This window comes from Solanum stenotomum, chromosome 8 (assembly GCF_019186545.1).
Source record: "Solanum stenotomum isolate F172 chromosome 8, ASM1918654v1, whole genome shotgun sequence".
Taxonomy (NCBI): Eukaryota; Viridiplantae; Streptophyta; class Magnoliopsida; order Solanales; family Solanaceae; genus Solanum; species Solanum stenotomum.
The window spans coordinates 58,689,273-58,710,303 of record NC_064289.1 but is presented as its reverse complement, the minus strand read 5'-3'; the positions used below and the strand labels follow the sequence as shown (position 1 = coordinate 58,710,303).

Here is a 21,031-nt window from a genome sequence, read left to right as displayed (position 1 = left end):
TTATATACACGCACAAAAAAAAAACTATAAAACTAAAATCAAGTTCACCATTAATTATTTTTTTGAGAAGGCGTTCACCATTAATTATCATAACCAAGAAAACACATGGGAGGGGGAGATGAAATGATTAAACAAAAAAAAACTGATCAAGACGAAAATTCTCTGCAGTTTTCATTTTTGGATATCAAAAGGAACTATATCCTCCCTTATGAGATAAATATGTACATGACAAACCCTTCTATAGTTGATAATTTAAGAGTATGAGAAAACCTTTTTTCGCGCTGTTGTTACTGAATTGATTTCACAAGTCAACACCCCTACTTCTATGCGAATTTCCATAACATTAACTCTCCGAGCTGCACATCATTCAGGAGCTGATCCTATATCTAGACAACCTTATTCAAATTTTGATTAAGAAGTGTTGCAAAATCACCAGGCTGGACGCCTACAGGAGGATGCAGTGAGAAAACATACGAGACAGGCCTCGACTGCAACATTGGCTTTCTGGCTCTAACCTCATCGAATAAATCTCCAAGGTTCTGTTCGTCAAATAGAAATGAATCATTGAGAAAAAAGCAGCACTCCCTCGCCAGCTTTTCCACCTGAAGCAACAGTGTCAAACATTCAGTTTCAGCTAAAGTAAGGGCCAAAGGGGGGTGGGGGTGATAATCTGAATCAATGAAGCATTTCTATTAGCACAGATGCGATTTAGGGCGAGGATGAGTAGGAGGAGAGAACTATTTGCAGCATGAAAAGAAATACGGAAGGGGACTAAGGTTTTATAAGGAGACTATATTACAAAACTTGCCAAGATTTATCAACAGTTCAAAATAACTCAAGAGCCTCAGCCAATAGAAAAGAACAGAGAAACATCTTTAGTTTTTTCCAAATGAGATTTTCATGCATTCTCTTCGAAATGTGCATTGCTGTATGCCAACTTAAATAGCACTCATATTCCTGGTTGGAGTGCTTCCCCCTTAAAGGGGTCCTACCCAGCATGAATCTTAATTAGTAAGCTTGGATCCCGGATACCAAATGGTTAAACAAAAAAAATAAAAATAAAAATAAAAATAAAAAATATATATATATATAAATATATATATATATTGAGACAAAGCAGCTCCACACACAATGCATATTTTCATGTCAATTGTCAACTTCCGAAAAGCTCAATTACTATAAACTAATTGATATAGATTTTGCATTTATGTTTCCAGGTTCCTTTCCTGCCCCATTACACCCACAAATAGCACTTCAGACAGAACTGTCAGAAAGATAGGAGAAGTTAAAAAAGATTCAGGGAGAAACTTCTCGAGGAATCTCAGGAAGTTGCTCAAAATTACCAAAAATATGCAAATAACTTCGAAACTTGTCTCTTGTCAATTAACTTTTTAAGTAGAAAGCACAAATCCAGCATCTATTGGGGATTACCAAAGCCAGTATGAGTAAATTACCTGTAGGTGTGAGAAACGTATGTTATTCATGGTGATAATTACTTTAGCTTCATATAAGGCATCTCCAAGCATCCGGATGGCAAAATACTCAAAAAAGGTCTGCATCATGCTCCTATACCCTTCTTTATGTTCTGCTTCAAATTTTGGGAACCATAGGACACATTTAACTTCATTCCATGGAACCGAACTCCCTGCAGTTTTGGATATTATCGTGGTGTATGGATGTGAATGGCCCCACAGAATTCTGACTCCAGTTGGTAACTGATCAAGTGTGGATTCATCTCGAAGGGATGTTGTGGAGATTATCGAAGACGGAGCATAAAAACGTGCAAGATGCGATGAAAAATATAAATCATTGTCATCCAGTATGAGGATGCTCCCATGATAGGGTACAGGAAACCATTGCAGAAGTGACCACATATCAGCAGCATCATTCTCCGGCAGGCATAAACTTGACTGGACACCAGAATAAGCAGATGGAACTGAATCGTGAGAAAACAAACATGAATCTCCATTCCGGCATCCCTGTAGATATGTAAATTTAGAATATGTCAGATAGGAGTATCAATACACTTGAACAAATTTGGTATGAAGAAACTACAAAGAAGCCAAAGATATGCATTAGGGCCACCTAATATATGATAAATTTTTGGACAAGGTAAATAAGCACCAAAAAGAAAAATATTTTCCTCTTCTATCTATGCTTATTTTCAACTCCCCGAAGCATTTCGTCGATTCTATAAATATGGCACACAATTAAATGTTCATCTTCCCCATTCTTTCTCCTCCTCCCATCCACTAATGCAAGCTCTTCTGCCTCCTCATTCTGTTATACACCTTCTCCTATCTCTTTCCAAATCCAAACCACCACTTCCCTCCTTCACCAAACTCCCCCACCCCCTCCCTTCACGAGCAATTACATACAGAATGTGAATATACATGCACTTGCAGATCATGATATCTTATTCTACAAACAAATAATTAGATCACTTAGTTAAAATGGTAGCATGGTATATATTTTTTTGATTTGCACCGGGTGTCCGAGTCTCTTTGAGCCCCGACTAATCCCGGGGGTGCACAGGCCCTCGGCAAGGAGTTTCCCGCAAGTGCACCACGGTTAATTCAGGTTTTACCCAGTCCGATGGCCCTCAGAAATTGTTTGCACCTAGTGGGTTTCGAACTTGAGACAGCATGGTATATATTTCAAAAGCAGGTAAGCCGTACTTGTGATGATTCCCAAGGTCAAATATAACTACTAAGATATATAATAATTGCCATGATACTGTTCTATCGAAGCGGGTGCTTTAGAAGTTTGGCCCGGTTTTTTTGGTGTCCTAGGGGAGTGTGATTGAAATTTCTAATCCAATAAGGCCCTATCTAGTGAGTAAGCTGGAGTCTCCAACCATGTGCCAGTTGTTCAACTGAGTGGTACAAGACTCAAAGATCGCACCACCTTGTTGATTGGGGCACTCCCAAAACCACCGCACACACACACNCAAAAAAAAAAGATGTAACAAAATTACATCTCATTGAGATGACTGATGCACCAAGGAAGAAATAAAGAAAGTTGACAAATCAGACTCCAATTTGATTAAAATCAGCTTACTGAATATGCTAACTGCGGTCACAAGCTTCCTGGATGAACACGTTAACTGATTTGCATTTTTTGAATAAAAAAAAGTTTTAAGAGTTTATAGAGTAGACATTAAGAAGAAAGCTGGAAATTTTCCAATAGAAAAGATACAGGATGGTGAAACACTGAGTGTCCCTCTTTCGGTACAAAGGCTAAGACTCAAGGTCAAGAATAAATTAGGAGCTTATGCAAGTAAGTAGATTAAAAAGGAATTCAGAAGTCACTTAACCTCTCATAATTAGACTAAACATTTTCTTCCTTACCTTCCTTTTTTTTTTCAATAAAAATCTTTCTTCCTTAACTCACTATTCACATCATAAATTAAAATCAGGAAATATAGAATACTATAATTTTATGAGGATCACTACAGGTGCTCATAGAATTAATGATGATATTCTACATGGACTATTCCCACTACGCAGAGTTTGACTCGAACCACCATAAAGATAATAGGAAAAAGCAACCCATTCATACTTTCAGCTTCAACATGTAAGTAATATAGGGACATTTGCACAAATGGATTTTTTGAGACCACTACTCAAATCATATCCCATTTAGCCAGTGCGTTAAATTTGTCTACAAAAAGAAAAATACACTCAACTATTTTTTAAGGTAAGATTTAGCCCACTGAGCTAGCAGAGACAGAAATTAAAGAGACGCATCAAAAAAGACCATATCGCAGCAAGTATGACTACATTTCGAGCCATATTTCAAAGACATCTTTTTTGAAAATATCACGAGTCAAAATAATCTCATTGATCTCGAAGACGGTGTCAATATACTATGTGAGTTCAGGGATATCTTTATTACACCAAATGAAGCAAAAATGAACTATTTACCCTCCAGAATGCACTCTCAACCCCTTCAACTATTCTTCTATTCCTCTAACTCCAAAACCCAAAAATACAAAGAGGAGCAACCTTCCTTAACTCCTTTTCCCTATCATTCATTTCCTCATTTTTGAATAGCCAATACTTTCTAATGCTACAAAATAGAAGCCTGCTCAAAAAATGGTTGTGGAGATTTGCTGAGGACAGAACAGCCTTGTGGAAGAATGTAATACAGCAGAAATATGGACAAAATGGTCAGTGGTGCACTGAAGAATCCACTGACACTTACGGAGCTGGACTATGGCGGACCATCAGGTTCTTCTGGAATAACCTTGGGAAGGACATTACCTTCCCAGTGGGCAATGGCAGGAAAATCCTTTTCTGGAAGGATAACTGGGATGGTCAAGGCACTTTGCAAGAGGCTTTCCCCACCCTCCTTCAACATCAGCACCAACCAAAATAGCACAATAGATGATACCAGGACAACTCAGAGATGGAACCTAATTTTCAGGAGGTTTATGAAATGATTGGGAGGTTGAGAGAGTGGCTGCTCTACTTGGTAGAATAGGAACTTTCACAGGTACCACCAATGACCCTGATATTATCAGATGGAGTCACAAGACAGATGACAAATTTTCAGTCAGCAGAATTTACAGGAGGGCCCTTTCAGAGCTGACAGGATGAGAAAGAGGTCCCTGGAAAGCTATTTGGAGAAGCATGGCACCTGATAAGGTGAAATGTTTCTCCTGGTTGGCAGTAAGGAGGGCATGTCTTACCCATGAAGCTTTACAGAAAAGGAAATCTCACTTAGCTTCCATATGCCCTCTTTGTATGGAAGCTGTTGAAACAAACAGCCACCTTTTGCTCCAATGCAAGGTAACCTCTCGGGTCTGGTCCTTATTCATCACCTTGGCTGGGGAAAGCTAGACAATGCCAGAGCACACAGCTGATCTATTGAGTTGCTTGATCAGAAGGGGAGTGAGCAAAAGCCAAAAGAGATGGACTTGCATATGGTGGACTATATGGAAGGAGAGCAAAAGAGAATCTTCAAAGGCAGATCAAACTCCATTCAGAAGATCAAAGGAAAATGCATTTCTACTTTATGTTTTTGGTGCAAAGAGCAATGTATAGTAGATGAAATACAGATGGTGGATCCTGGGTTTGTTGTAATTAGCTATCTATGTAATCACACTTTTGGAGGTGGCCAGCATACCCTTAATGTTAATGCATACATGTCACCAGTTTTTTTAAAAAAAAAACATTGTTCTTGGCAAAAACTTGAATAAGCCATAAAACAACTGATACCTGTAAAGAGAAGAAAAAACTGCAGTCCGGCCTCTTCGCTGATGAAGAATGAGAGAAGGAGCAGTCCGGACCCCGGTTGCACATTCCTTTCAGAAAAAATTTGCATAAGGATGCCTCCCTTGTGGAATGCCAATCACCATAGACCATTATATCACTCTTTCCAGCAACAGCCGAAGAGCACTGGCTTCTCATCTATTCAACATCGAAAAGGAAGATGATATCAAAATCTTGACATCAAATAAAACAGCAAAGTAAAAACAGAATACAGTACCTCTTTGACTACACTAGCCAAATTTTGAGCCACGTTATGTGCTAAAGATTGATTGTGCCCCAAAAATGGAACAGAAATGCATTTCCTTGTTTCACTACCTTGTTCACGGAGCTTATAATTCATATCTAAGGCATCAGCATCTAAATACTGCTCACAGTCGAGATGGCACTCGTGCTGATATTCATTTGGATTATAACAAGATGGTATGCCACTCGATGTAGCAAGAAATTGGGGTCGATATCGATGCAAAGAGTTCAGAACTTCATCATCTGCAGCAGCACAAGCTTAGTACAAAAAACAAAAGGATCTAAACTGGTAAAATTCAGGATGACATACATGACTCAGCAACTTGGTTCAGTGACGATTGCAAGAGATTATGGAATAAGCACCAGTCTTCTTCATTTTTCGGAAGCACTATTTCTCTGTCTTTTGTATCATCCAACTTGAAGAGTTGTCTTAAATGTTCAAGGCGGTGTTTGTCCTTCATTTGGAGATATATGTAAGAAGAAACCTCAAATCCCAGCAAATAAAGCAAAAGAACCAGGGGAGAAGAGGGAGGGGAGGGGAGAGAATATCCTATAGTCATGTGGTTTTACCTTGAAGGCACGCTGCCAGAACTGAAACGCACATGCATTTGCCATACAGATTACCTCTTTTCTACCCGATAAACCAGTGGTCCTAGAATCTCCACTGAAAAAGTCGTCAATGAACTTCATGAACTGGAAAATCAAATTTATTGATCAAAGAATGTTCAATTAATCTAAACATCAATGAAATTGGCATTCTCAAATTCAAGCATATAGGGATAGTACCAAATTTTCTTGGCCAAAAGGACGAAGAATGGGCTGTGGCTGCATATCCATCAATATACCAAGAACAATGCCTTCTCGTAACATTCCTATGGCTCCAAACTTGACTATTAATATAGAAGCATCCAATGAAAGAGAAAAACTGGCAAGCAATCTTCCATAAAAAGTAGGTTCATAACGGCTCCTTGGAGATACTTTCTGTAGTGCATGAATGTCAACAAGCAAACTCAATGCATCCTCAACCACTTCAGGTTCTGGAGGGTCTAAAGCCTTCCGTAGCAGAACTAAACCAAAGATCCATAAGTTAAATTTTAATATCCCACATTTTAGACAACAAACTTACACAAATTGATGATAATAACACTCAAGACCGTGCTAATTAGGATGAATGGCAGTTGTTCAGCCCATTTATAAACTGATTAGTCATGCTCTGTGCCTAAACTATGGGTAACAACTGAGCAGGTCGGTTCGACCTCTTGGTCCAACCAGCCCACCCTGTAGAGGGTGCTGTGGATCAGATAATAGAGTAGATTGGACAAGTTTTTTGTAATACTTGCAGCAAATTTATCTCATGCCATTATTCCCATTCTTTTGGCTGTAGGCATGGGAGGAAAGTCTTCACACTTCAGAAACAAATTATAAATACAAAAGACTCTACATAGATTCACTCCTTACCATATTAGTCATTTCAATTCTCAGTTGATAACATGTACTAAATTGTTAATGAATACATTTTGGATTTTGCATTGTGACCTTGATAACCAACATATCTCTTAGACCTTCAAGACTGCCAGTGTTCACAGAAGAGCAAATTACAGCTCAAGCAACAATACGATCTCAGCTCTCACACTGAGAACCATAGAAGATTTTACAGAACCAACCAGAATCATTCTCCTAATCTGATAGTGAATTGCAGTAGCTACAGTTAACAAGCATATGGAGATCAGCAAGCACTTTTTTGAAAATGCTACAATCACTTTGGATATAAACTTTCATGGAGAAAGAATATATAACAATCAAGCAGTAATATGATGAAATAGCTAATTAGCTATCTGAAATTTCACTTCTAGAGTTATGTATGTTCTACAAAATGATGCACATCTGTCCAATTTAATGGGTTGACATGTCCAGTTAGTTCGCTTCATGAAAGTTAAAAGACATCCAATATCGGCCACATGCTCCTCCAAATTTGGGACAAACAATCTTGTTAACTCGTTATCTGGTCTTATCCAACCGTTACCTCATGAACTCGCTTTGGAGGTTCAATTAAGCATAATAATCCATTTTCTTCACATATATTATTCCACAACCACTCTTAACACCCTGTTCTCAACAAAACTTCTTCAAGATGCATGTTTCAGGATGATAGAATCAGGAAGCATAGAGAAGTCGGCAAAACATTTTCCATAATAATTCTCATAGCACTCGTAACAGTAAAGCAAATTCTTAGTAGCGCAAGACTAACGACGTAGAAAGAAAATAGGGGGAGAACAAACAAGACAATCATACATCTCTTCCATCCCTAAGCATGCTTTGTTCATTTTCCTTGAATTAGAGAAATTTCACAACAAAACTCAAGTTCAAGCAACAAGCAATTTCATGAAGATAATCATGTAAAAGGAAAGGGAAAGAAAAGAAACTCTGATGCTCAGAATCCAGCAAAAAAAGCACAGAATTTTAGCTGATTACCTTTGGGATCATTGATGGCTTTAGATTCAGCACAGCAAAGGAAAAGTACTTGCTGCCTTAACGATAATCTCAGTATTGCAGGAGGCTCATAATCCTCTAATTGACCGTAAAATGATCTTTTTACCAATCGATATACATGGCCGTCACAAGTCCGTCCAGTTCTCCCTCTCCTTTGGTCTGCCTGTATCTTAAAATATTAGAAGCAATAATCGCATGAAGAGAGATCAGTATTGGCAAACATGGGCTCACTTAGTACCTGTGATTTGGAAACCCACACAAGCTCTGCAGAATCTGTTTTCCTATTATTATCCCAGAAAACTTGTAAAGAACGGCAAGAATCAATGACATAGCCCACCATTGGTATCGTAACAGAAGATTCTGCAATATTTGTCGCCAAAATAACCTGGCGAAAAGTTTAAGTTTCAGATAGAGGCATCAGTATTTTTTAGGCATCAACATTGTAGAGACGAGAATGGAGTAACCATATTTAGTTGCAGAAATAAAACCAGGAAACGGGGTACAGGGAAACGTTAAGAGATGTTATAAAAATGTTCTTTCCTGCAAGAACTCTTTTCTCTGTCATTTGAGCAGGCCGGGGGCTGTGGGGGGTTATAAGTACTTTAGTTGTTCCCTTTTTTTGATGGAGGTGTATGGGCCACCTTGCATGCACCTCGACTAATTCTATCGGGTATGTGCTACCTCCCAAGTCCCACTAGCACAGGTACCGGGTAAATTTGTCCACCAAAGCTTGGGGCCTTGTGCAAATGAGAATCACCTAGTTTTTTTGTCTCTACTGGGATTTGAATAATAACCCGAGACCTCATGGTTCTCCCTACTTTATTGACCAACTATGTCACACCCTTGGGTGCAGTATTCTGCCTGCTTTAAGGACCGTCTCCACAGATTTTTGAGATGCTGATGGATGTTGAAAAAAGAGAGTTAGGAAAGCATACCTTACGATGCGACTTGCAGATTTTCATGGCATTGAGAGCTTGTTCAGTGTCGATACTACGATGTAGAATATGAACCTTAAATGTTTCAAAGAAACGCTTCAATAAGCGCCACTGCTGCTCAAGTGCATAGTATGTTGGAAGGAAGACCAAAATTCCCTTTTCAATATCCATTTCGTTTTTATGAATGTATATAATTAAATTGAGTATGAGCTGATACATTTCAGGCTCGATATCAGCAGCAACTTCCCGTGGACTTGGACTAGAACAGCATTTCAGAGCCGTCTCTTCTGATTCCATATTAAGGAGTTCAGCTACCTGTTAGGAAAATAATAACTACCTGTTAGGAAAATAATACTCATTGCAGATTCCGACTTATGTAAAATGGAATACATTAGTAATTCATAGAAAGCAAATATTGCATATCCTCTAAATAAATCGCTTGCTGCTCTTTTTTGATGAAGTTAGGATGTTCAATATTATTCCCTTTCTGATAAATTTTAAATATTCCGTAGTCTTGCAGACAAAGCAGAAATATTACCCTGTATAAATTTTTTTGCACCATCAAAATATACCATGCAGTGACCCGAAATTGCATAAACTGCAATGAGTTTTCTCAGCAACATGCATCATAGTAGTCAAATAGGAAAAGGGAAATTAATTAAGTGGAAGACCACAGTAAATGTACGTCCTATTTTAGATGTTGAACAGTTTGTAAGGTGAATAAGGGGTTAGTTTTTTATTACTGTGTTAGAAGTTCTGATGTTTAGTACTTAGAAACTAGACTAGTTTGATAACATTAAGTTGAACTTGAAATAACTACCTTCTTCAAAATTTATTTGACCCACTTTCCTTTTTTATATGCTAAGGAATTATTTGACCCCTTTCCCCAACCTGCAATCCATCCCATAAAAATTCAATGTAACTTACAATATTAGTATTCTATGCTAATATCACTTTAGTCTTCATGTGACATCCTCATAGCATATAACTCATATTCACACATTTCATTTGTTATTTTAAACAAAGAGAAGGCATTTACTTGAGCGGAAAAGTTAGAAGTACCAAATCATGGTATCTTGGATCTATTCTTTCTAAATTAAGGTAATCTTACTATTTGAAAACTTGCGCATTCTTCCCTTAAATGGATAATTTTGTTATTTTGAAGTTAATACCATAGAGTGCAAATGATAGGTTATTTATACATTCACAATTTCAGTAAATATTATGTTATGGAACATATATAAACCTAGCTTTGGAATGGAATGTGGTGCCACTTGCATTAATGTGTGTTGTCTGGAGTGAGGAATAGAAGAGCTTTTGAAGGTGTAGAGTTGAGTCCCCCCCCCCTCCCTCTCCGTTAAGGAGTACCCTTCGTTCCCTTATTTTCTTATGGTGCACAGGAAGTCCCTATTGTATAGACGAATGGTGGAGTTTGTAGAGAATCAGTTGATTTTTTAGATTTTTTATTTTTTTTGATGAAGTATCAATTGATTGTGTAGATTCTCTACTTTTTAGTATACCACTTGTATACGTTCTTTTGATGAACTTCTTTATGATATGAAATATGTTTACTTGATCAATAATTTTTTTTAAAAAAATAGAAAAAATAGTAATGCATCAAATAGTCAAAGAGAGTCATCTATTTTAAGATGAAGAGAATATAATCCGAATCATCCAGCCAATAGTGTCACTTAACAATATGGTGAATTGTCAAATTCAAAATATTCACTTCTAGTGAGCCATAGTTACCTACATGAAAACATCTACTATTTTTAAATGATAATGTATCTACCTATTTAAGGCCTAGTTGGTGCAAATTATCTTAAGGATTTTAGATTTGTAATAAGAACACATTAGTTATTTAAAAGGGAAAATACATAAAAAAAAAACCTGAACTTGGCGCGAGAATTTACTTTAGTACTTAAACTACACGGGTGTTTATCTACCCCCTTAACATCTTTTATGTGAATTATTTTCAACCCTCCGAACACCAGCCTTGTGCGCGTGTTGTTACAGCTTAGAACGGCGAGTTAGTCATCTTTTAACATTTTTTTAAAATTAAATTTGCCCCTCCAACGGTAATATCCGACCCATTACCCATTTGAAGAACAATCTTCACTTTTTAAGAACCCTAATTACCTCTTCTCCCTCACCAACCAATCATCCAAAAATGGTGACCTAATTTATTATATTTTTCTTGATTTTTCTCAAATCTTAGCTCTTCAAACCTAAAAGTTGAATCTTTGAAGGAATTATTGTTCTTCAAAATGTAAGATTCAAACTTATTCTTCTTCATCTATTATTTTGATTTTTGTTTCCTCACTTTTCAATTTTTTCAGATTGTTTATCAGTTTTTTCAGATTGTTTACCAGTTTTTCAAGATTGTCGTTACTTCTTGAACAAAATTGTAGCACACAATGCGATCAATTACTTCACGCTAACGAAAGAAAAATCTTCAGATTAGGTCTTGTAGATTTGAGAGAATGAGAATCGGGCTTAGAGATTTAGGGATATTTGTTTAGAAATGGGTCGGGTTGTATTTTGGGAACGGGTGGATTATATAAAATGGGTAAGATATTTTTTAAACCCTTAGCGACGTGGACCAATGAAAACGCGTGTGTGTAACAATGCCTAGCCTTCAACTGGGCTGGTGTTCGGAGGGTTGAAAATAATTCACATCAAATATGTTAAGGGGGTATATAAACACCCGTGTAGTTTAAGTACTAAAGTAAGTTTTCGTGCCAAGTTCAGGGGGGTTTTATGTATTTTCCCTATTTAAAAAGCACTTGCATGTTGCATCTTTTATATCATTTTATTTAATGCTGACCAAGGGTGGAATAAAATGGAAGGATCGGGTTGATATAGTGTGTTGTTGGGGTAAAGGCTTAGGCAGTTGTTATTGCACTTGCAACAAATCAGAACACAATAAATCAAGTATCTCAAGAAATAACCATTGGAAACAATGACCTTCCATCAAAATTTTAATTTAGAAATGAAATATTCTTATTCCCTATATTGGTCTACATGAAAGCAAAACAAACAAAAGGTTATCGTGTTCCAGAATGACCTCCTTGGAGAAAACTTCAAGCTTATGTTTAGAAGCACAACTCGGAGAAGCAATAACAATAGTGGAATTCAATGCAACTGCTTCATTTCTAGCAGACATATTTGCAGCCAATTACAAAGCCCAATAACTAAGAAAAATAGGGGAAAATGGATAAAATAATAGAACACGAGAACTGACAGTTGTAATTGAATGTTAACAGAAAATTTTCAACAAATAGGACTATATGAACAATAACAGATTCATGTATCCACCCAAGGCAGTAGGACAAAGCCAAGTCAGGTTGACTCAGCGCACTTCAAAACTACCATTATGACCAGTAAACCATGAATTTAAACATAAATAAACGAACTTAATCAGGAGAGAGGAGAATGCCAAAGTTACAGATTTTCCACTAACAGCGATTGATGGAGTATGCGTTAAAGACCATAGATGCATGACAACTTTTCAATATAAGGAACAAGTTGCTGAATGAATTTTCCTTTTTTTTGGACAAGTAAATGAAATGGATAATCTTCTCTGAAGTAGATGAATCATACCTGCTCAATATATGAAATTTTTCGCTGATATATGGTGTCTTGTCCGGAACTAGGGATTGCCAACAGCTCTACTCTTTCACCCCTAGCGAGATCCCTAAAGTATTCACGGTATCTTGCTATATCAGCAGTAGCAGACATTAAGACCACCCTGTAGAGTTGAACCAAATAGATAGCACACAATCAGTTTATCACCAATGAGATTATGATGCACACACAATTATATATAAAATACAGAAGAAGAAAAGAACAAGAAAGAATGTTACCTCAGATCAGTTTTTTTAAGCAAATACTGCTTGACGCAAACAAGAAGGAGATCTGACTCTACAGATCTTTCATGCACTTCGTCAAGAATGATAACTTTGTAGTTTAGTGCATTCAAGCCCGTCTCTAGCATTTCTTCCAGCAGAACTCCAGCAGTTTTGAACACAATCTTAGATCTGTGACATAACATTGACTTGATAAGTTTAAGTAATGTGATACATCACAGCGAAAGAAACAATAATAATTAGTTGAATAAAATTGTTGGATGTGATTGGAATACAAACACGTTCATATATTCATTATGGATATTCATTAATACTGTTTCACAAAAGAGCGGGGACATCACCAAGGAAAAGGTAAAGATTGGTATATTTCCTTTTAACCACAACATCTCAGTTCAAACATCAGAATAATTCCATGATGTTCCATGCAAACTGCATCTTGATAAATCAATGCTTAAGGTGCCAAAATGACTTCCCGTGTAACAGCCACTGATGAGAGGAGCGATTACTGAAATTTTTTCTCCTATTCGGCTAAGATTTGTTTCAAATTAGTATTGAGTCTGGGATATCTAAGCTGGAAGTTTCATTATGAAGCTGCTCTTAGCTTCTTATATATATATATATATATATATAGTAGAATATATGTTTTAAATTAGTTTACTGTATGTTATAAATTACTAATTTTGATTTTAGATGAATTTTATTTCCCGTTTCATCATTAGTTCCAAGAGCAGATGTACTAATGTCAACATAGTGCTTCTATTTCCCGTTTCATCATTAGTTTCAATGGACGCAAAAGATTCATTTAGGGGACATGACTAATGGGGCCTAAGGTGTAGTCATGATGATATGCTTACCTTACAGCCAGCGTTCTTAGGAGTCTTTTCTAGTCTATTTAGGGATTTGCATGTCAGTAGTAAATTTAGAGAACCTCTAGTGTCGGTGAATCACAGATTATTGGATTTCTTTATGAAGTACTAATTTTTTTACTAGTGATTAGAGGGATGGGGAAAGCCCCCATATAAAAACAGTACACCAAATAGGGCAAAATTGTGAGATTTTATATATCGACCTCAAGCTTGAGATAATGAGTAGCTGTTGGAACACACCCTAAGACTCTTAACTTTAAAAACTGTGCATGTGTGTTTAAACTAAATGATATTCGTCAAATAAAATGTTTTCTCATAAGTGAACCCTTGGCAAGAGTAAAGACTATGTTACTCAACTATCCAAACATGCTGCCCATGCAGGTGCACCAAAAGGTTTTATATTATGTAAACTTTTGCTTTTGCTGTCTGATATATAGCTTCTGTTATAGGATGCAACGCACTCAAACTTCAGATCAGAAGAAGAATAGCGACCAACTCAAACATTATGAGTGAAAATTTGAAACTCAAGCAAGGCATGGATGAAGAGTTCATCTGAGAGAAAACCAACAAAACCTACCTTTCTGAATAAACTCTCGAGTGTCCTATATGGTAACCAACTTCTCCACCTACTTCACATTTGCGAGCCTTCGCTACCATTCTAGCAACTGCAACCACAGCAAATCTCCTTGGCTGTGTACAAAGTATGGGTTCCATGTTTGCTTCCAGTAGAAACTGAGGGACTTGCGAGCTTTTTCCTTAAAAACCAAGCAGCAAGTTACCAATTGAATCGAGCATATTGATAAATTCTAAAACAGTAGCATGACATTAAGCAAATGTTGTGCACATTTAACAAAAATTTACTTTTGTTGGAAATCTTTTTTCCAACAACTTTGACCACTAAGGCTTTGACATGTCGAAAGAAATCATCTATTCTTTTTTACCCCACTGAGATTTGAACTTGAGACCTCATAATTCTCGACCTACTTTATAGACCACTAAATCATACACTTGCTCTTGATCACACAACTTAAAGGAAGTGTGACAAAGTCAAACCCTTATGGTAATTCTACAGGGACAAACACTTGCATTTCTAACTAGAATTTCGTGTTAGATGAATCCACAATATAAAGCAATGACTTCGCACTCAAGGGCTTGACCTAGTGGTCTACGAAGTGGACCAATTCTTAAAGACTGAGTTTCAAACCCCAACAAACAAACAAAAAAACACAAGGTAAATTCTTCTCATCTATCTAGACTAGACTACTGGTGTGAGGTAGCACGTATCATAACCTAGGTGTACACAAGCTGGCCCGATCACCAAGTTATTGAAAAAAACTATAAAATACCAAGACTCATGTGCATGTTATTCTACTCCCATGACACTTAAAAATGCCTCTTTCTTTCTCTCTCTCCATACTCCAATGATTCAGTATACTTTTTATCATCCGTCAGTATGCCATTAGATCATTGAAATTTGAAAAGTAACCACTAGAACTACAATTTTAAGTTCTGTAAGTTCGTTCAAGAAAATGAAACATCTTTTATGACATATACTCCATTAAAAATAATAATTATTTTCAAATCCCAGCAAAAACAAAACACTGAGTGATTTCTTCGTATCTACATGTTGCTAGTGGTAGGTATTCCGTGAAATTAATACAGGTGCCCGTTTATCAAAAAAAAAATCAAAACCTTCAATGTACATATATCCAGTCCGATTCCTATTCTCATAGATAAAGCAGCTCTAAATACATTCCATATATAATCAGAGTCCAAAATAAGTATATACATGTTCAGCAACTACTTATATAGAGATTGAGCAAGAGGAGAATTAGTACCGCAACCAGTTTCACCGATGATAAGAGTGACGCGATTCTCCTGAATTTTCTGAATGATTTTGCTCTTATAAGCGGCAACTGGTAAAACAGGAAACTCCAACGATGATGATGAAGTCGGAGAAGACGGCGGTGATATCTCCGGCAGTGATGATGATGAAGTCGGAAAAAACGCCATTGGCCGGAGAAATCAAAGCCCTAAAAAAAGCTTAGCGAACGAGTTTAGGCGACTAGAACGATGAAAAAAATGTGAATTCTTCTGCTTTTTTTGCTAGATGAATGGGAACTGCTCCCGCGGTCCCGCCTATGGTATTTATAGTGTGGCGGTAATCTCACGCGCTAGAGAATACGTGAATTGTGTGTGTGTGTGCTGACTGAATATTACAGTCAATGGTCATTCAAAATTAAAATTTATTTCAATATTTGTTTTTGTCCTAAATAGAATTTTGTTTGTCCCAATGCAAATCTGTCTAAATATAATTTCTACTATATTATAAAAGGGAGTTTATGCCCAAATATAATATATAATATTTAAGATTGGACTTTTCCCAATCTTCAATATTATATATTATAGGCGGAATGACCTGGAAGACTCCTGTACTTGGCTCCTTTTGTCAGTTGGACCCTCCTACTCATCACTTTGCCAATCAAACCCTTAAACTCATCAAAACACAATATTTTAAACCCCTCTGACCATTGACCGAGCTTATGTGGCATTAATATTGGTGAGTTGGAAATATGCGTGATTACTAGCGCTTAGAAGCGAGTTAAAACAATATTTTTAAAAAAAAAAAAACAATTTAACAAAATTTAAAAAAAAATCATCTTCTTCAACCCTCCTTCACCCACACCCACCATTTCTTCTTCTCCACCAGCCCTCTCTCCTCTACCCCTCACCACATCCCTCACCTTTCTTCTTTCTCCAGCCCATTCTTCTTTCTCCACCCCCACATTCACTCTTCTCCGCCTTTTCTCCGCCTCCTCTCCGCCTCTTCTTCTTCTTTTTTTTAATACAAATCAGTAGCCTCAACTTCTTCTAAAATTTTCGTTTTTTAGGTTTGAAAAATATTAGTATCATTCTTTTATTAGTTGGTTTCAACGAGGAGATGCAGATAATGTGAAGAATGATTGTGACTATTGAAAATTTTAAAACTCCATTGATAAGTTTGAAAAAGCTTAAAAAATAATAAATGGGTCTTGTGAATTTGTAAAATTACTTAAATTTTTTGATTGGGGTTCATTGAGTTTGTGTTGGTGAACTTGTAGTTGAATTTACAAGTTAAATCAAGAAGAATTTGATCTGATGGGTATGAATCTAGTGCTCAATTTGTGACCAAATATGAAGAAGATGACTATTTGAAAAGTTAAAGAAATTAAAAAATTGATTTATTTGATTTTTAAAAATTTTTTAGCACTTAATTTCGCATGTGGCACTAAAAATGATGTGAAATTTCACGTGTAATCGCGTCCATTACACGCACTCTGACCGGAGGAGAAAAGGGTTTAAAATGTTGTTTTCTGATGGGTTTAAGGGTCTAGTTGGCAAAGTGATGAGTATGAGGGTTCAACTGACAAAATGAGTCAAGTACAAGGGTCTTTCAGGTCATTCCGCCTAAAATAAATCGTCTATCTTTCCATTTGTTGGACCTTTAATTATTATTATTTTAATTAAAAGTATCTTTTTCAAAAAAACGAAATTATAAAATGTCATATGTAATTTATAAAGTTTTGATAAAATAGTTAATATTAACTTATTAATCTATATGTTGATATAATTAAGACTAATTCATAAATAATCTAATCGAACTAAATTTATTCGTGTTGATAATTATTGGAACTGAATTTTTTTAAAAATACATATGGGAGTAGTGTGTTTTTGGATCTGAATTTTTAAATGATGTATCTACAGTATGATGCTCTAAATAAACTTATATTTTTTTGGCTTAAGTCATCCACGACCTCTTAAAATTATCCGCATAATTGGCTTAAGTCATTCACGGCCTCTTAAAGTTATCCGTATAATTCATTTAGACATTTTAATTACGACTTGTACCTATTGAACACTTAAACTATTCAAAATATTTACATATTAAACACAAAATGCTTATGTGGCAAAATAAGTGTAGTTCACTCTAGTTGGGCGCGTGAGTAGATTCCAGATTNTCATTTTAAAATTACCAAAAAAGTATTATAAATAATAATAATTAACAACTTAAACTATCTGAAAGACATTTTAAAAGGGTTAATTTTGTAATTTTATCCATATCACATAAATTAGGACAAAGTGACCAGTAATGTACGTTATTTCAAAGTTACATAAAAATATTATAAATCACAATAATTAATAACTTAAAACATTTTTTTAAAAAATATGAAAATTTGGATGACTCTCCAAATTTCATTTATGTCACATAAATTGAGACAAGAAAAATAACATATATTGGGTCCATTTTAATTTATTTGTCTTATTTTTTTATATATTTAAAAATTGCGTAAAAATACTATAAATCATGATAATTGACAACATAAAATATGTTTTGAAAAAAAAAATCACTGATTCTTGAAGTGAATCTATCGTAAAAATACTATAAATCATGATAATTGACAACATAAAATATTTACAACATGTTGTATGGGGGTAGTCTTATTATGCCTTAAATACCGTCAAAGAAAGTACAGATTTGTGATAAAAAAAATTATTCCTTTATCCACGCAAACAATCGCTTCAAAAACTCGATTATTAGCCCCAAAACATACCATTTATATTATTGGGCATTGTGGGACTTTTAAAAGCTTTTATAATATAGTAGAATATATATATATGTCACAAATGGAAAAGTCTCAATCAAGGAAATGGAAAAGTCCCAATATATCATTTACAAATAACTTAAAAAGCATTAAAAATTACAATAATTACTAATTTAAAATATTTAAAAGTTATATAATGAAATAGGTTGACTCTCAGAATTCTATCAGGCTCACATATATTAAGACATAAAAAATAACACATATCATTTTAAAATTACCAAAAAAGTATTATAAATAATAATAATTAACAACTTAAAATATCGGAAAGACTTTTAAAAGAGTTAATTTTGTAATTTTATCCATATCACATAAATTAGGACAAAGTGACCAGTAATGTACGTTATTTCAAAGTTACATAAAAATATTATAAATCACAATAATTAATAACTTAAAACATTTTTTTAAAAATATGAAAATTTGGATGACTCTCCAAATTTCATTTGTGTCACATAAATTGAAACAAGAAAAATAACATATATTGGGTCCATTTTTATTTATTTGTCTTATTTTTTTTATATTTAAAAATTGCGTAAAAATACTATAAATCATGATAATTGACAACATAGAATATGTTTTGAAAAAAATACAAAAAATACCGCTGATTCTTGAAGTGAATCTATCGTAAAAATACTATAAATCATAATAATTGACAACATAAAATATTTACAAAATGTTGTATGGGGGTAGTCTTATTATGCCTTAAATACCGTTAAAGAAAGTACAGGTTTGTGATAAAAAAATTTATTCATTTATCCACGCAAACAATCGCTTCAAAAACTCGGTTATTAGCCCCAAAACATGTCATTTATATTATTGGGCCCGTGCTATTATCTAGTAATGACAATAAAATCCTAATATGCCATTTATTTAAGGTTAAAAATATTTTTAATGTATGAAAAATAATTTATAAATCTTTGACACTCACAATACCACATAGATTGATACTCTAAACCTAATGGATTTTTCATACGATAAACTTTATCTTTCGTCATTTTTCATTTTTTTAGAGGACAGTGAAATTATATAAGTTTAACGATAGAATAAAATAAATATTTAAGAGAAAAATAAAATAAATAACAATATATTATATACAAATTTCAAGCTAGTTAGACTATATTGTAATGAATGTTTTCGCGTATATCATATTTCAAAGAGGAACGATAAGGTAGTAAAGTGTGAATTCACCACACGCGAGTTTAATTATTTTTGTTCGCTTATCAACAAATGAATCGTTAGCTTTAGAGACAACAGATAAATTTATTAAGAATTTTTTCTACAAATCATCTCGAAACTTTAAACTGCATTCATGCTATTGATATTCCGTTTATTTCGCCGCATCTCAATTAGCTTAATATCAATTATTACGAAGGTTCGTGCGTGGTGCGGCTTATTCTAGTGCCATAAAATGAAATGCATTTGTCCGCGATGTAGCTTGTCAAAGGTTTTAAGAAATATGAGTCAACCTTTCGTGCTGCTCTAACTGGAATCATTAAGAATTTTGCTGAGACAGTTGTTTTGCTACCATGTATTTAATACGTCCTTGTTGATAATAATTATCTATATTAGAAAAATATCTTAATATTTTGCACAAATTAATCAACTTGAAATAGACAATAAAAAATAATTGATTATAATTAGAAATAATATAAATTTCTTAATCAAAATAATTTAAAGTACTCAAATTATACATATACATTAACATTAAATACACATCGACTTGAATAAAATTCAAAAAAAATTAACGTTAATCTGAAATAAATCAATGAAATACAATATTATAAAAGGAAATTATATTAATGAAAAAAATCAATTTGAAGTTAACAAATATGGATAAAATTAGCTGAAAAATAACTTACAGACCTAAACTTTTTTTAAAAAAAATTATAAGAAGCAAAATCAAAATTTTTATTTGCACTCAAGAAAAATAAATCTAAAGCTTAACCATAAAAGGAAAATATTTTAATGTTCTTACAAAAATTCATTAAAATTGTTACTACTTTTAAATGAGTGTTGTTTTAAAAGATTTGATATATCACAAAAAATTAATCTCTTGAAATTAAGATTTCTTAGTGAAGACTCTGAGGAAAAAATGGTGATTTAGTAATCCAAGGTTGAAGTTATCTAACGCAATCAACAAACAATTTGTATTCATGAGTTAAAAAATATAATTATATTCTTGTATCAATTAATGTAATCAGAAGCGGATCTACAAAGGGCAAAGTGGTGTCACGTGACACTACTTCATCGAAATATATATATATATGTATATATATATAATTGATTTAAACCAAAAATAAATAAAAAATCTAAAGCTTAACCATAATAGGAAAATAATTTAATGTTCTTACATAAATTCATTAAAATTATTGCTAGATTTAAATGAGTGTTGTTTTAAAAGTATTGATACATCACAAAAAATTAATCTCTTGAAATTAAGTTTTCTTAGTGTAGATTTTGAGGTAAAATTGGTGACTTGGAAAATTAAAGGTTGAAGTTATCTAACGCAACTGTATCAACAATAAACTTGTATTCATGAGTTAAAAAATATAATTATATTCTTGTTTCAATTAATGTAGTCATAAGCAGATCTACAAAGGCCAGGGAGTGTCAACATTGCTTCATCAAAAAAAATTATATATATATTTAATAAAGTGACACTCCTTAACACTAAAGTGCTCTCAACTTCGTTGTTTATCTGTGCTAGTTCCA

General features: G+C 34.4%; 1 protein-coding gene across 1 annotated transcript; it reads right to left on the bottom strand.

Annotated features, from left to right (window-relative positions):
• Window positions 1–57: 57 nt before the first annotated feature.
• Window positions 58–15,778, bottom strand: LOC125874001 (DExH-box ATP-dependent RNA helicase DExH8). The gene is made up of 14 exons (XM_049554805.1): window positions 15,518–15,778; window positions 14,257–14,434; window positions 12,811–12,984; window positions 12,548–12,695; window positions 8,945–9,259; window positions 8,248–8,394; window positions 7,992–8,172; window positions 6,306–6,586; window positions 6,090–6,212; window positions 5,830–5,974; window positions 5,494–5,762; window positions 5,223–5,414; window positions 1,455–1,979; window positions 58–602 (listed from the first exon to the last, which is right to left on the bottom strand). The coding sequence occupies exons 1-14, from the start codon at window positions 15,690–15,692 to the stop codon at window positions 387–389; spliced, it is 3,069 nt and encodes a 1,022-aa protein (XP_049410762.1). The 5' UTR covers window positions 15,693–15,778; the 3' UTR covers window positions 58–386.
• Window positions 15,779–21,031: the final 5,253 nt, after the last annotated feature.